The 14,595-nt window shown below is 43.3% G+C and overlaps 1 protein-coding gene across 3 annotated transcripts in view; it reads left to right on the top strand.

The window, feature by feature from the left end:
- The window catches only part of FMN1 (formin 1), a 415,126-nt gene that overhangs the window by 124,215 nt on the left and 276,316 nt on the right, over positions 1-14,595 (top strand). For 2 of the 3 annotated variants that reach the window (XM_044231844.1, XM_044231846.1), the window contains one exon: positions 12,528-12,645. In XM_044231844.1, coding sequence (XP_044087779.1) covers positions 12,528-12,645 — 118 coding nt within the window. Of the gene's footprint in view, positions 1-9,199; positions 10,910-12,527; positions 12,646-14,595 lie in introns of those variants that run through there. The other variant, XM_044231845.1, reaches the window with a different exon arrangement.

The raw sequence follows: 14,595 nt of genomic DNA, 5'->3' as shown, positions 1-14,595 counted from the left end.
TCTCTCTCTCTCTCTCAAATTAAAAAAAAAAAAAAAAATTAGTCTCTTAGTCACATGAGCCACAGTTTAAGTGTGCAGAGGCCACCCGTAGCTAGTTTCAACTGTACTGGAGACGCAGATAGAGATCATTTCCATCACTGAGGAAACTGGCACTGAGCAGCATTCATCTACAAAATGGGGTAATTGATGGCTTTTCATAGAGTTATGGGGGGGGGTTAGGGAAGGCAAGAGAAAACTCCTATAAAAAAAAACGTAGCGTGGGGGTGCCTGGGTGGCTCAGTGGGTTAAAGCCTCTGCCTTCAGCTCAGATCATGGTCCCAGGGTCCTGGGATCGAGCCCTGCATCTGGCTCTCTGCTTGGCGGGGAGCGTGCTTCCTCCATCTCCCCTGCCCCCCACCTGCCTCTCTGCCTCTCTCTGTCAAATAAATAATAAAATAAAATCTTAAAAAAAAAAAAAAAAAAAAGCTAGCGTGGTGCCCACTTGGGACAAATGTGACTCCCTACAAAAGGCTCATTCTCTCCCCCTTCTTCCCTCAGGCATGCTCTTCTCATCTACCTCCATTTTGTTTTAGGGAAATCCATACCTTCCCTAATTTTTCAGTTGTCTCTTTTTAAGTATAAAAAACATATGTACTTTAAAATAATACCTGGACCTTTGGTGTTTGAACTGATAGTCTCAAGATAACTTTTACCTAAAAGAAATTAAGGAAGGAAAGAAAGAAGGTACGCAGTTATAGCATAGCCAATGGCTGTCTGGTTTTACTCTTTGGGAAGAAGGAGAGTAGAGGCAGCAAGAGGAATCTATGGTTTATTAGATTCCAGATCTTCATCTAAAACTTAAACCAGAATGAAATGCTTTTGTTATGGACTCCATGTTTTCTGGAGTGATTGTCCGTGTGGAGCATAAATACTATTTATTTTAGGAAAGCCCAAAGACCTTTGGAAACATGTTCTAAGACATTCTGAACCTTAAAGAATGCTCCTTTTCTACCCCCACTCCCCTCCAGCTTAACAACTGAGTCTCAGCCTTTCCTTCTTGCCCTTACATTATTTTATTTTGCCATGGACATTTAGTCCATTTCCAGAGAACCTTGGGTACTGTTTGGTAGAATTAATCTCTGAAATATTTAATCCTAAGACCCTAACCACTAATGTAATAACTATTTTCAGGCTTGGTTTTTGTATTTGTAAGAGTAAGGAAATTTTAAATGAACTAACACCTTTGATGCCTAATGTGTTGGCCTGAAATCAAAACAAGAAAATGGTCAGTGCTCTGCTGTTGCTGACCTGGGCACTTTCCAGGCCAGCCACCATCTGGGAACACCCCTTTCCCACAGCGGGGAAAGTCACAGCACTAAGGATACACACCCTGAGTTCAGTAGCCCCATATGTCAGTAGACTCTTGAGAAAAGGATTTTCTTATTTATTTACTTATTTATTTATGTGTTTGTTTATTAATTTATTTGGTTAGTTAGTTATGTGTCAGAGAGAGAGAGACAGAGCCCAAGCTGGGAGAGGGAGAGAGAGAAGCAGGCTCCCCAATGAGCAAGGAGGCTGATGTGGGACTCAATCTGGGATCCTGGGATCATGACCTGAGCCAAAGGCAGAGAGACACTTAACTGACTGAGCCACCCAAGCTGCCCTAAGAAAAGGATTTTATTGAGAAAATCCAAGTTCATGGATTTTTTTTTTCCTGAAATGATTGAGTTGGTTTAAAACTCATCTTGGAGGGTTGCTTCAGGGGCTCAGTCACTGAGCGTCTGCCTTCGGCTCAGGTCATGATCCCAGGGTCATAGAATGGAGGCCCACATCGGGCTCTCTGATTGGCAGGAATCCTGCTTCTCCCTGTCCCTCTGCTTATATTTCCTCTCTTGCTGTCTTACTCTCTGTCACATAAACAAATAAAAACTTTATTTAAAAAAATCATCTTGGAGGGGGGCATCTGAGTGGCTCACTCCATTAAGCGTCAGACTTGGTTTCAGCTTAGGTCATGACCTCAGGATTGTGAGATATTGGGTCCCAGGTTGGGCTCCATGCCCAGTGGGGAGTCTGCTTGGGATTCTCTCCCACTGCCCCTCCCACAAACTGAATGTGCACATTGGTGTTCTCATGGTCTCTCATAAATAAATAAATAAATAAATAAAATCTAAAAAAAGATCATCTTGGAGTACAGGAAAAGTTATAAATAACACGATGAACTTTGTCTCCTACAGTGGCCATCTGAGAGAATTTTAGAGTAATTACTCCCTTTAGGTGATGCAGATGGACAAAACAATCCAAAGAGTCTTGGCCCAAAGACATCCAAAGGGATTCTTTTTTTTTTTTTAAGATTATTTATTTATGTGACAGAGACAGGGAAAGAGGGAACACAGCAGGGAGAAAGAGAGAGGGAGAAGCAGGCTTCCCACCAAGCAGGGAACCCAGTGCGGGGCTCAATCCCAGGACCCTGGGATCCTGAGCTGAGCTGAAGGCAGAGGCTTAATAACTGAGCCATCCAGGCACCTGAAAAGGGATCCCTTTAAAGGATTTCCTTCAATGCTGTGTTCATTCTTGGCACAGCTGCAGCATGGTTAGGTCTTGTATTCAGTAGGCCTCTCTATAACAAATAATCCCATTCCAACCAAAGGGCTCCTCTGCCCAAGTGCGTATGTGGAAGGAATTGAGAGGGGTGGTTTCCTGCTTGGCCCATCAGATCATCAGTAAATACTTTTTTCATACTGGTAACATTTAAAAAAAAAATCTCTTAGTTGCTGGTTGATGGTTCTAAGAAGGTTGTTGCTTTGCTAAGAAAGGGTATCATACCCATATAGTGCCTACTATGTGCAGGCACTGATGAGAGCGCCAAATATATTAGCTCACTTAATGCTCTTAACAATCCAGGAAGTAGGTACTCTTCTTATTCCCAGGATTCTGGTGAAGAGGCGAAGCAGAGACTGCTTGCCCAAAGTCAAGCTTCTTGAAGGAGCAGAGTAGGATGTGAGCCCAAGACCCACAGCCAGGATCTTAACAGTGCGCACTGCCCAAGCATTCCTGATTACTGAAAGACCACAGACACACTGCTGTCTTACTTGCTTCCATCCTCACAAGGAGGCCCCGGTCTCTCCTTTTTAACTTTCACAGTCTTTTAGTTTGTTACCAACATTCAGCCCATTTCCCGTGAAGATCTGATGCTGCTCCATGGAACCAGTCTTAGAAACATTTTACACTAGGACTGCTCGGTGGAAAAAAAGCCTTAATCACTGACACCTGCCCTTGCAGCCTGTCAATGCAGAGCAGGTGCAGCCTGTGTGTGCAGCCATTGTTGTTTTTTAAGAACAATTAGTAAGAGCAGTTGCCAGCTTCTCCTAGGCTGACTTCGAGGGGCTGTTGTAAGTGATGTGTTAGTGCGCAGGGAGGAGCTCCAACCATGAAGGGAGGGAAGATGTTACAAACCCAAAACAGAAAGGGGAGCTTCAGGAGGTCTCTGGATTTGTCTTTTATTTGGTCTCATGACTTCATTTTGGAGATGTGGAGAACAAACATAAGGAGGGTGCTGTTGGGGAAGAAGGTAAGCTCACAGGCCAGGGGCAGTAGGGAGGGGGGAGGGGAATAGGGGTTAGGTTTCCTATCCTGCTGCTGCACTTAAGTAGTGTGAACTTGTAACAGTTCTTTGGCTTTACTTGACTTCAAATGGCTTCATTTTTTTTTTTTTTAAGATTTTATTTATTTATTTGAGAGAGATTGAGAATGAGACAGACAGAGAGAGCATGAGAAGGGGGAAGGTCAGAGGGAGAAAGAGGCTCCCTGTCAAGCAGGGAGCCCAATGAGGGACTCGATCTTGAGACTCCAGGATCATGACCTGAGCCAAAGGCAGTCACTTAACCAACTGAGCCACCCAGGTGCCCCCAAACGGCTTTATTTTTAAAATAAGAATGTTGAAGTAGTTGATTACTAATATTGGGTTGCCTGACACTGAAATTAACCTCACTTGCTTTACTTTTCCCTGGCCTTTTTGGGGTTTTATGAGACTTGGGGGAGGAATTATCTAAACAGAATGATATGGGGGAGGGCTGCAAAGAGTAGAAGTTGGGAGGAGTTTAGGAGGTTTTTCTTTTAGGACATGTCCAATTTCTGCAAATTGACTTAAACAAGACTTGTTAATGGTGATTCCTCTAATCTTACGAGAGTCAAGAAGCTGGTTTTACTGATGGTTCTCGGGCAACAGGCCTTTTTCGTTGCAATCACTCTTGCAGGCTTATTTCACCAGGTGTCAGTTTGTTGAACTGATGTTCTTATTATCATGAGGAACAGTTGCCTTTTGCCTCAGTCTGAGAGGATGGTGAGATGGGAGAAACATGGAGAACTCACTGCTAGTAAATTCTCCACACAAATATGTGTCCAGTTTTCAAGTAGCTGGGTACCAATGGTTTTCTTTCTTCTTCTTTTTTTTTTTTTTTTAAGATTTTATTTATTTATTTGAGAAAGAGTGAGCATGAGCAAGGGGGAGCAGCAGACAGAGGGAGAAGCACACTCCCTGCTAACCAGGAAACCCAATGTGGGACTTGATCCCAGGACCCTGAGATCATGACCAGAGCCAAAGTCAGATGCTTAACTGACTGAGCTGCCCCGGTGCCCCTGATTGTTTATAACAAATCGGTTAGTGAATAAAGTGTATATATTTATAATCAATATTCGATATCCTGAGCTTTAACAATCGGTACCTATTGTTTTTAACAAATAGTTACAAAGAACATCACAAGGGTCAAATGCTACCTATTTTAACTTAGCTGTCTAAGTTGGGCCACTTTATCTGGCCTCTTGCACATGTATAGCTATTATAGGACTTAAGGCTCTTGAGGTTAGAACTGTCAAGGAGCATGAGTTTCCTGTCCCTTCTAGCTAGACTAAGAATCAGATGGACAGGAGACAGATTAACAGGAGAAAATCAAATTGAATTTTGTACATACAGGGAAGCCAGAAGATATAATTCCAAAGATAGGCAAAATGAGGTATATATGTTGCCCTAAACTAAGGAGAAGGAGGATGGGGTCTGGGACTCCGAAGGGAAGGAAGGCAATTCACAGGGCAACAAGAGCAGATGTTTGGTAACTAGATGTTTGTCCTGCCATACAGATGGTCACTCAGATAAAATTTATCTCTGGGAATAACCATTATTCTGAGGAAGACCTCCAATTTAGATTCTTCTGTGTGTAGTTAAGAGAGGAGCAAAAGTTTCTCTTGAGCCTGCAAGGTCTCAATTGCCTTTAACACAAAATAACCTTCATGCCACAGTGGCCCATCTTGGGGTGACCTGCCACTGACCAGTACAAAACAAAAGAGATCCAGGGGAGGTTGTAAAGGAAAAAGTCTTGGCTGGTACTGGTTTTGTGTAGTAGGCATTTAAGAAGTATGTGTCACAGAATAAGACACTGAGATAAATGATGTCCAGAAGAAGTGATTATTTTTCCCCCTGAAAATGTTAAAGCATTAAATAGATTCATTTTTCAAAACCAATCAACTAAGATCACATTTGTAGGCTTCTTAAAAATCCTAGAAGAGAGCACAGGCAATAATGTCTCTGATGTTGGCTGTAACAGTATATTTCTAGATATGTCTCCTGAGGCAAGGGAAATAAAAGCAAAAATAAACTATTGGGACTATGTCAAAATAAAATGCATCTGCAGAGTGAAAGAAACAACAGAACTAAGAGACAACCTACTGAATGGGAGGAGATACTTGCAAATTACATATCCAATAAAGGGTTGATATCCAAAGCATATAAAGCATGGCTACAACTCAACACACAAGAAAACCAAATAATCTGATTAAAAATGGGCAGAACACATGAACAGGCATTTCTCCAAAGGAAACATACAGATGGCCAATGGACACACAAAAAGAAGCTCAACATCATTCATCAGCCAAGAAATGCAAATCAAAAGTACAATGAGATATCACCTTACACATTCATCAGAATGGCTAACATCAACAACACAAGAAACAAGAAGTGTTGGTGAGGATGTGGAGAAAAGAAGTCCTCATGCACTGTTGTGGGCATGCAAATTGGTGTAACCATTGTAGAAAACAGTATGGAGGTTCCCCCAAAAGTAAAAAATAGAACTGCTTTATAATCTAAGAATTGCACTACAGGGTATTCCTTCCCAAATACAAAAACACTAACTCAAAGGGATACAGGCACTCCTTTGTTTATCACAGCATTATTTACAGTAGCCAAAATATGAAAGCAGCCCTTGTGTCCACTGATAGGTTAATGGATAAAGAAATGGTGTGTATATATATATATTTATAAGTGAATATAAATATATATACTTTAACCATTAATCATATATATAATTACTATGTATAATAATATACCTATATATTGATACATATCTATACTATATGTAATTATATATATAATTAAACCATATATATGTGGTAAAGATATTTATCTATAAAATATATATTTGTGATATATACACCACATATATGTGGTCTAACATATAAACATAAATATTCTGTTATATGTAACAGTATTTCTCAGTCATAGAAAAGCATGAAATCCTGCCATTTGCAACAACATGGATAGAGCTAGAGAGTATAATGCTAAACAAAATAAGACAAATACCGTATGATTTCACTCATATGGAATTTAAGAAACAAAACGATTCAACAAAGAGAGACACAGACAGACAAAATAAACCAAATAACAGTCCCTTAACTATAGAGAATGAACTATTGGGGAGGTGGGTAAGAGGATGAGGGGATACAGTGGATGGAGATTAAAGAGTACACTTCTCATGAAGAAAAATAAAGTAAAATGGTTTAAAAAAAAATTGCAGTCTTCTTATTTGAACATTATAGGCCAAGGTTTTTCAGTTCCTTCAATGACCAGCAATAGTAACGTTTCTCATAGCGCGAGAGAGTCTGTCGTCGAAGACGTGTTTAAATGACCATGCTGCTCTTTCTTTCTTATCCTATTTAGAGGTCACTGCTTGCTTTCATTCAGAGTTGTTTTAGGTCCACCTCTTGTGAGTCAGACTGAGTTGAGAGTGTGAAGGACTTACAGTGTAAGAACAAAGTGTCACCTTTTTCTTGGCGGATTTCCCCTATTAAACTTCATGTTTCACGAATGTAGAGAGCTGGAGTTTCCTTCGTCTGTATATCCCCAGAGCCTCGTGCACAGTTGGTGCTTAAAAGCAGTGGTTGGATGAATACATCTTTGTCATAGAATTATGCTTCATAAATGGAGGAGAATTGTATGGGGAGAGCCTCTTACTGTGTCACAGAATCCTTGCACAGACTCCTGTGTCTTTTCTGGGACTAGTACACAAGCCATCTCAGAAACTTATTCTGGAAATCAGTAATTAGGTCCGAGAAAATGGAGCCTTTCAGTTAAAAAGGACAACACAAAAGAGGTGTCATGTCTCTTCCCGCAATCCTGTGTTAGATGGTCTGTGTAGTTCTTAAGAAGACAGATCTTATGATGTGGTGTGGGGATTCCTTTTCTCCTCCGTCTTGAAGAAGCAGAAGTCTGATTTTTATCGATGGGCATTTCCTCTGGGCAGGAAGCTGTTCTAAGACGTAAATGGTGCTGATAAATTTTCTGTGTCATGGTGGCCTTTTGATTAAGTGTGCTGTCATGAGTCATCCCAAACCTACTAGCATCTGGAACAAGTGGGAAAGTCTCCATTTGGACTCAAGGCCAAATCAGGGACCCGGAAGTGACATCTTAACTTTCCCAGAGGGGTTGGTGGGATATTGTAATATGTATTCTTCTATGTGTGAGGCTTCCTTTTGAAGGCATTGCTAAAAATATGCTGCAATCAGAATTTCCCAGTCTTAATGCTTTCGGGGGAACATGATTCAAGTCTTCAGTGTGCTATTCACAGCTGCTCCGTGATGTACATCCACTAAGTGTTGTTTTGCTTATGGCTACAGCTTTTATTTTGCAGAACAAATTGCTGTTTGTGTTTAACACCTGGGCTCAGTTTTCTTGCAACTTTGGTCAGAGACCCGATGATTAGTTTTTAGCCAGTTTGACTGTCCTGATCCAGCACAGGAACTTGGCCATCGCAGGTGCTTGCTAAATGCCTGCTGGCTGGACCAGATTTGAAAAACACTGAGACCTTAAGGTACGGCAGGAAGCTGTCCCAAGAGGCAGCTAGCTATGCTGCTAGGAAACAGCCGCAATTTTTCCACATCCTTGGTTGCTGTGTTCTCAGAATACACAGTGTTGGAAACTACCTTGAGCTGATGTTTGGTGGTGATTTCGTCCATCCTGTTCTTGTTTTAGGCAAATTGGGACTGTGATAGAAACTTGACTGACCAAGACGTTTCAGATGTTTTGCCCTTTAGGGGAATGTGGCTCCTTGGGGATCTTGGTTGAATCGCTTTGCCTAACAAGGCAGGTTGTGTGTTACCTTGTAGCATGTCAGGTTTCACTTGGTTGGATTGCTGAAGCAGAGAGGGGTGCCCTTCGGACACCAGGAAGTTAGAGCTGCTGAGCAGAAGCCTGAGGTTGGCACAGAGTGTGTGGAGGGTAATCATTAGGGCGGGCTGGGGCTGTTTACTCTGCCCGCCTAAGGCTGGTGGACACTGGGCGTGGTGGGCGTGCTTGCCTAAGTACCTGTTTGTAGAACAGTGAGACAGATGGGCTGAGCTAAAACAGCAGTAATCTGAAACCAGTCCTGTTGGTCACCCACTCCCCACCCCCAGCCCTAGCAGCTGAAATCTGCATTCCAGATGAAACCTGCAGGGAAACGGAAGAAAGCAGTAAAACAAAAACAAAAACAAAACCTTCAAAAGCAGTAATTTACTGCTTTTGGGAGTTCTGGGCATTTTGAGATCATCTATTCCTTTACTTGCCTTTCTTTGCTTTGGGTTTTGTAAGTGACGGTTGATCCGTGTGTGCTGCTAGGTTTTTTGGCCTGGATGGAGCACAGGCTTCCGAACAAAATTTAGATAGCAAGAGGGAGCTTCTCAAAAGCGTTTCTGTCAATTTCTGCTGATTCCCTTTTGAATTTCTTGGGCTGCTGGGCGAGGGGGGTGGGGGGTAGGGGGGTCAAGGGCTCTCAGGATCTGCTTGCCGGCTCAGCACGTTCTGGAGCCTCCCTTGCTCACCAATGAGGAAGTTGAAAGCTACAGGGAGGCTCTGGGGCGGAGCTCACAGTGAAGTCCTGGGCTGGGATGACTGGGGGTGGGGGGGGGCAGGCTGACTTTCCCTACGACAAAAACCCTTTTGTCCGCGGAAATAAATACGGAAGTCCCAGAGGAGCAGCCTCCCCAGTTCTGTGTAGTAAGGTGTGCAGCCTCTGCTGCGTCTGGGCAGAAAGCTCCACGGGCTTCTCACAGCTGGCCCCGGGCGTTCCATCCGCGCACACACCCCGGAAGGAGGGCCCAGCAAGTGACCTGAAAGAGCCCAAGCGTGCTTGCTCCGCGGCGGAGAGGCTGCCGGGTCCTGTTGCTCCCTGTCCTGTAAGTTCAGAGCCGATGGTGTGGATAAACTGAGGGAGCAGGGAACAGTGACAAAAGTCAGAACGTGCACGGAGGGCATTGCCCAGACATGGAGGACGCTGGAGACACTCTGAATGGCAGTGATGATGTCTCGGAACCAGAAAAACCTGAAGCCAGACTTGAAGTGGCTCAGTCGATCCTGAGCAAGTTCTCTATGAAAACTTTGTTTGGGTTTACAAGTAAGTTGGACTCTGGGAAGCCCGACGAGGAAGGCGCAGTGCTGAAGGCATTCCACAGTTTACCTCAGCTGGGTGACCCCAGCAAGGTCTTGGAGCAGCAGCCAGAGGCAGAGGCTCAGGTTCCACCTGACCTTGGAAATGATAGCAAGACTGCAGGGGTGGAAACGGAGTCAGAGGGAAGTCAGGGAGTAGAAGAGGCAGGGATTTCTCTTCCTGGTCAAGAGCCACTTCCCCTCAGTGCTCAGAGTGTGAACAGAGACGATGTCATTTTGGTTCGTGGGACTCTTGTGAACACCACCAGCGATTCGGACTCTGATGATGGTGGCCAGCAGCCAGAAGAGGGGAGCCTTGCCAGCCGCCCACTGTCCCCCAGTGTTTTATCTGAGCCATCTCAGGATCCTAAAGAAAAGCCACGTGATTGTAGGGAAAATAGCACTGCTGGGGAAAGGGATGATGCAGAGCTCTGTGCAGAAGGGCCTCAAAGGACTCCACCTGAGTTAAGTAGCAAACCACAACCTGACAGTGGTGGTCTCCAGACAGAGTGTGGCCCCACGCAAGGACAAGCGGCCGAAGAAAGTTCCCCCGCCCTCCCCGCGGTAACAGACCAGAACGTGAGTGTCGGTGTCACCGAGGATGCCTCGCCTAAAAAAGAAGTCACCGGAGAGAAGTCGTTCCAGCTTCCGGCCTTTTTCAGCGGGCTTCGTGTGCTGAAGAAGGGGGCCACAGGTGAGGGAGGGAAGACCATCACTGAAATTAAACCAAAGGATGGCGACCTGGCTTTGCTCAAATTGACACAGCCCGTTCAGAAGTCCTTAGCGCAGGCAGGGCCTCAGACCGTGAAGGCTGGGGAGAAGACAACGGACCCGAAGGCCACTCCCACTCTCCTGGAGCAGCTCTCTCAGCTGTTCGTCCTTGACATGCCCAAAGCAGAAGTGAAGGCAGAAGATCCTGAGCAACCCAGGAAGGAGGAGATGGGCTGCAGTGCTGCCCAGGAGAGCCAGGGCGGCCCCAGCGGAGCCCAGACCCAGGGTGGAGAGGTCAAGCCAAAGCCCCCAGAGACAGCCCTTGAGGCCTTTAAAGCCATATTTGTCCGTCCCCCCAAAAGGGGGACCACAGCTGACACGTCTGAGCTGGAAGCCCTCAAGCGCAAGATGAAGCATGAGAAAGAGTCCCTAAGAGCTGTGTTTGAAAGATCAAGGTCAAGGCCGGTCGATGGCCCCTCTGAGTCCAAAAGCGTATGTAGAATTGGGTTTGGGGTTTTGTTGTAAGATGCAATGCTGCTGTATTTCTTTTTCAGCTTTCCTGTCAAAGTGAGTCCCAGTTACTTGTTATTAGTGAATCTTTTCTAGGTAAAAGGGGATTACGACCAAATCACCCTTGCAAGGAGTATGGAGTTAAACTAGGGAATTCTGTTTTTCTTTTATTTTTCTGGAGGGTCCTAAGAGGGATATACATAACGATGTGTGGGCAGAAAGGGGAAACTGTCACTCTGAGTTTAAGCATTAATAGTAGATGTTCCTTTCTTTTTTAAGATTTTATTTATTTATTTATTTGAGAGAGAGAGAACATGAGAGAACATAAGCAGTGGAGAGGGAGAAGCAGGCTGCCCGCTGAGCAGGAGTCCAAACCGGGGCTTAGTCCCAGGACCCTGGAATCATGACTTGAGCTGAAGGCAGGTGCTTTACTGACTGAGCCACCCAGGCACCCCAATAGTAGATGTTCTTATAAAAAATAAAGCAGCACAAGGAAGTGATGCTGTAGAGAGAGCCCGCATTTCCTCACCTCTTAGACCTCTGCAAAAACTCTGTTTTAACTTTGAAGTCTGCCATTTGGCGAAATATGTGTTTGTGATATGATTAAAACGTTCCATGTTTGTTACCAGGCATCCTGATCACTGGGTTTAATCATTTAATTCTAACTCACCATTTATTGGTTGGGTGACCTCAATCACCCAGAGCCTCCATCCCCTCATCCGGCAAGATGAAGAAAATTACTCTTACCTTACGCAGTAGTTGTGAAGAGTGAGTGAAGTTAGCCCATGGTAACCATCTAATTAGTGAGCTAGTGTTACTATTAAGGAGATTAATTCAGGTAATCTATAAAGACTAGCAAACCCCTGTCCAGTAGATCTTAAATGTTCATAAGAACAATAGAATTTTAGTATCTCCTCAGTCTTGAATTATCATCCCCTTTTATAGTTGATCAGTTGAAGCGATAAAAATTTAAAAATCTTTTGGAAACATTCTTAGGATGTAGTTGAAAATTGAACACAATATGGCATTCTCCAAGTAGTAAAAATCAGCCCCTATAAAAAATGGCTTCAATATGAAGGCCCTGTCATTTATTTAAAGAAGAGAAAAAGGAATTGAGATCAGCAATGTTGAGGGTTTAGAGAAATATTTCCTGACCCACATACAGCTGGTGTTTATGGAAAATGCAGAGCTAGTCTTTGTATTATAAAATACCCTGGAGTGGTTTGGGATACATGTATAATCATCCCTATAAATGTACCTATGTACAATGCATATATAACTGTACCTTCAGTTAGATGTTGGTGATTTAAAATAAAGTTATATGATAAATATCATCTATTAATGTTTGTTTCATACTTGGCCTTGAGGGTTTTGTTTGTTTTGTTTTGTTGTTGTTGTTTTTTCCACCCTCACTGATCACTTTACCTTTCTGGAAAAGGGTCACTCTGTAGGGAGATGTTTCAATTATAGTGACTGAGCACAACATGCAACTGGCCATTTAAATTAATTTTGGAGTTAGAGGCAGCATGTCTTCAGGGGTTAATTCGCTGTGGCCACATTTCATATAACGTGTCCTTTTCTTTACCTGCTTTTTCAACAGCCTGACCACAGCCCTACCGAGCAGGATGATAGGACTCCGGGCAGACTCCAAGCTGTCTGGCCACCCCCAAAGACAAAAGACACAGAAGAAAAAGTGGGATTGAAGTACACCGAAGCAGGTAATGTGAAAAGAAGCCGGGTACCCGTGGAATGAATCCTTCACCGCCGCGGCTTTTAGTGCTAGTTCGGTCCTCCCAGAATTTGAGTTTTTGTTTCCCTGCAAAATGTAAAGCTGAAGGCTTTTCTTTTTGGTTGCGCTGTTCAAGGGAACATTTGCACAGTTATCATTACTGCATCTCTTCGAGATGAAAGGTGAAGGCCATGGAATGAATGAAGGGCACCCGGTGTGGAAAGCAGGAGAACCTTTGGGGAGCCAGCAGAGCAGGTAGATTTCACATTCCTCAGGAAGCAGGTGGTGGGCCCTCATATTGTTGGGAGCTGGCAGGGTTGCTCAAAGAGGCCTCGTATGCACCTCCAGAGCTGCCATTCGATTTTTCTCCCTTTGAAAATGCCTTCGAACTCCAGGAACCTTGTGTGGAGTGAATGTAAAGAGACTGTATCAGTTACTTTTTCCCTTTGGTGAGACAAAGCTTTCCTTAATGCATGGCCAATTTTAAAGCAACCCAACTTTCTGGAAACCTTCCTGGGAACTTTGCTTGAATATATTAAAACGGAATGGGCCATTTAGATATTTTTACTCTAACTGAAAAGTTCACAAATTTAAAAAAAAAAAAAACACAAAAAAACAGGAATTAGAGGACGGTGTATCGTAAATGAATAGATGTGTTTGTGCATCTCTGGTGGAGGGTCTTTGTCTTCTTCCTGAGATTGGGAGATTACCTATGCAGGCTTCTATTTTTTCTGGTTGTCTTAGGGTATGTGTGTATATGAGGATCAGTCTTTGCATCAGAGAGAAAAATGCTTTCCGTTCCTATTCACTGATAGATGTAAATGGATCAAATTCGGGGTGGGTTAGTAATTCGTGGTTTTTCTGCAGTATCGTAAGTTACTTCAGTGACTGAGAACACAGATGCATTTTGGGTTGGCAAATGAATTCTCAGTTTACAGCCCGATGGCTTTTAGCCTCATTTACCCAACTGCAGATTTCTGACTATCCCCAGATATCAGCTACTCCATAGCATTTTTTTTTTCTGCAGTGTTTAACTTCTAGAATGAAAAGTATCTTGGCTTTAGTGAAAAAAACTATATATATATATGTGTGTGTGTGTGTATATATATATATATATATATATAAATATATTTATATAGTTTTTTTCACTAAAGCCAAGATACTTTTCATTCTAGAGGTCAAACACTGCAGAAAAAAAATATATAAATATATATATATATACATAAAGATATATGTATGTGTGTGTGTGTATATATATATATATATATATGTTCCAGTCTTCTTACCTCAGTTGATTCTTCCTAAATTGTAGTGCTTGTGGTTACAGTCAATGAACCAGCCACCAAATTCTATCTCATGATCTCACACAGTTTGCACACTTAAAAGTACTGAAGTTTTCTTTAATGAAAAACCACAATCCTGTGCATTTCATATTCCTAGTTATTAATGGTGCTCCAAGTCCTGTTCCTATCAGTAGATCGTAGCAGTCTTCCTCGTCATGATGAGCATTTGCTGAGCAGAGAAGTTAACTCAATACCGTAAATGGTTTTTCAATCCACTTCAAGTAGTATTTGGGGGGTGTTTATATCTCTGCAGTTTCCTTAGTCCATTTCCAGAAGCTCAGAGGAACACTGTGGTTGACCTCATCTGTGGCTTTCCCAGTCTTTGCTTGTCATGATCTGTATTCTCAGAGCTTTCTAAGGTCTTGGATGAGATGGGGGGAGGGCAGGACAGATAATGATAGGGCTGCTGGGTGAGCTGCGCTAGCACAGTGACGGAGAGGGCTGACTGTGGTCTGAGGAAGATCTCCAAGTCCCCACCCAGTTCCCAGTGGGGATTGCCATCCCAGTGGCAATGCTTCCTTACTACACTCCTAGGCTGGTGTTCAGTTCCGGAGAGACTCCTAGGAGCTGCTATCCTCTTGGTGGTATCAAATAAG

The sequence above is a fragment of the Neovison vison genome, chromosome 13 (assembly GCF_020171115.1).
Source record: "Neovison vison isolate M4711 chromosome 13, ASM_NN_V1, whole genome shotgun sequence".
NCBI lineage: Eukaryota > Metazoa > Chordata > Mammalia > Carnivora > Mustelidae > Neogale > Neogale vison.
The sequence above is the reverse complement of the archived record's forward strand: the minus strand, read 5'-3'. Positions and strand labels throughout refer to the sequence as shown.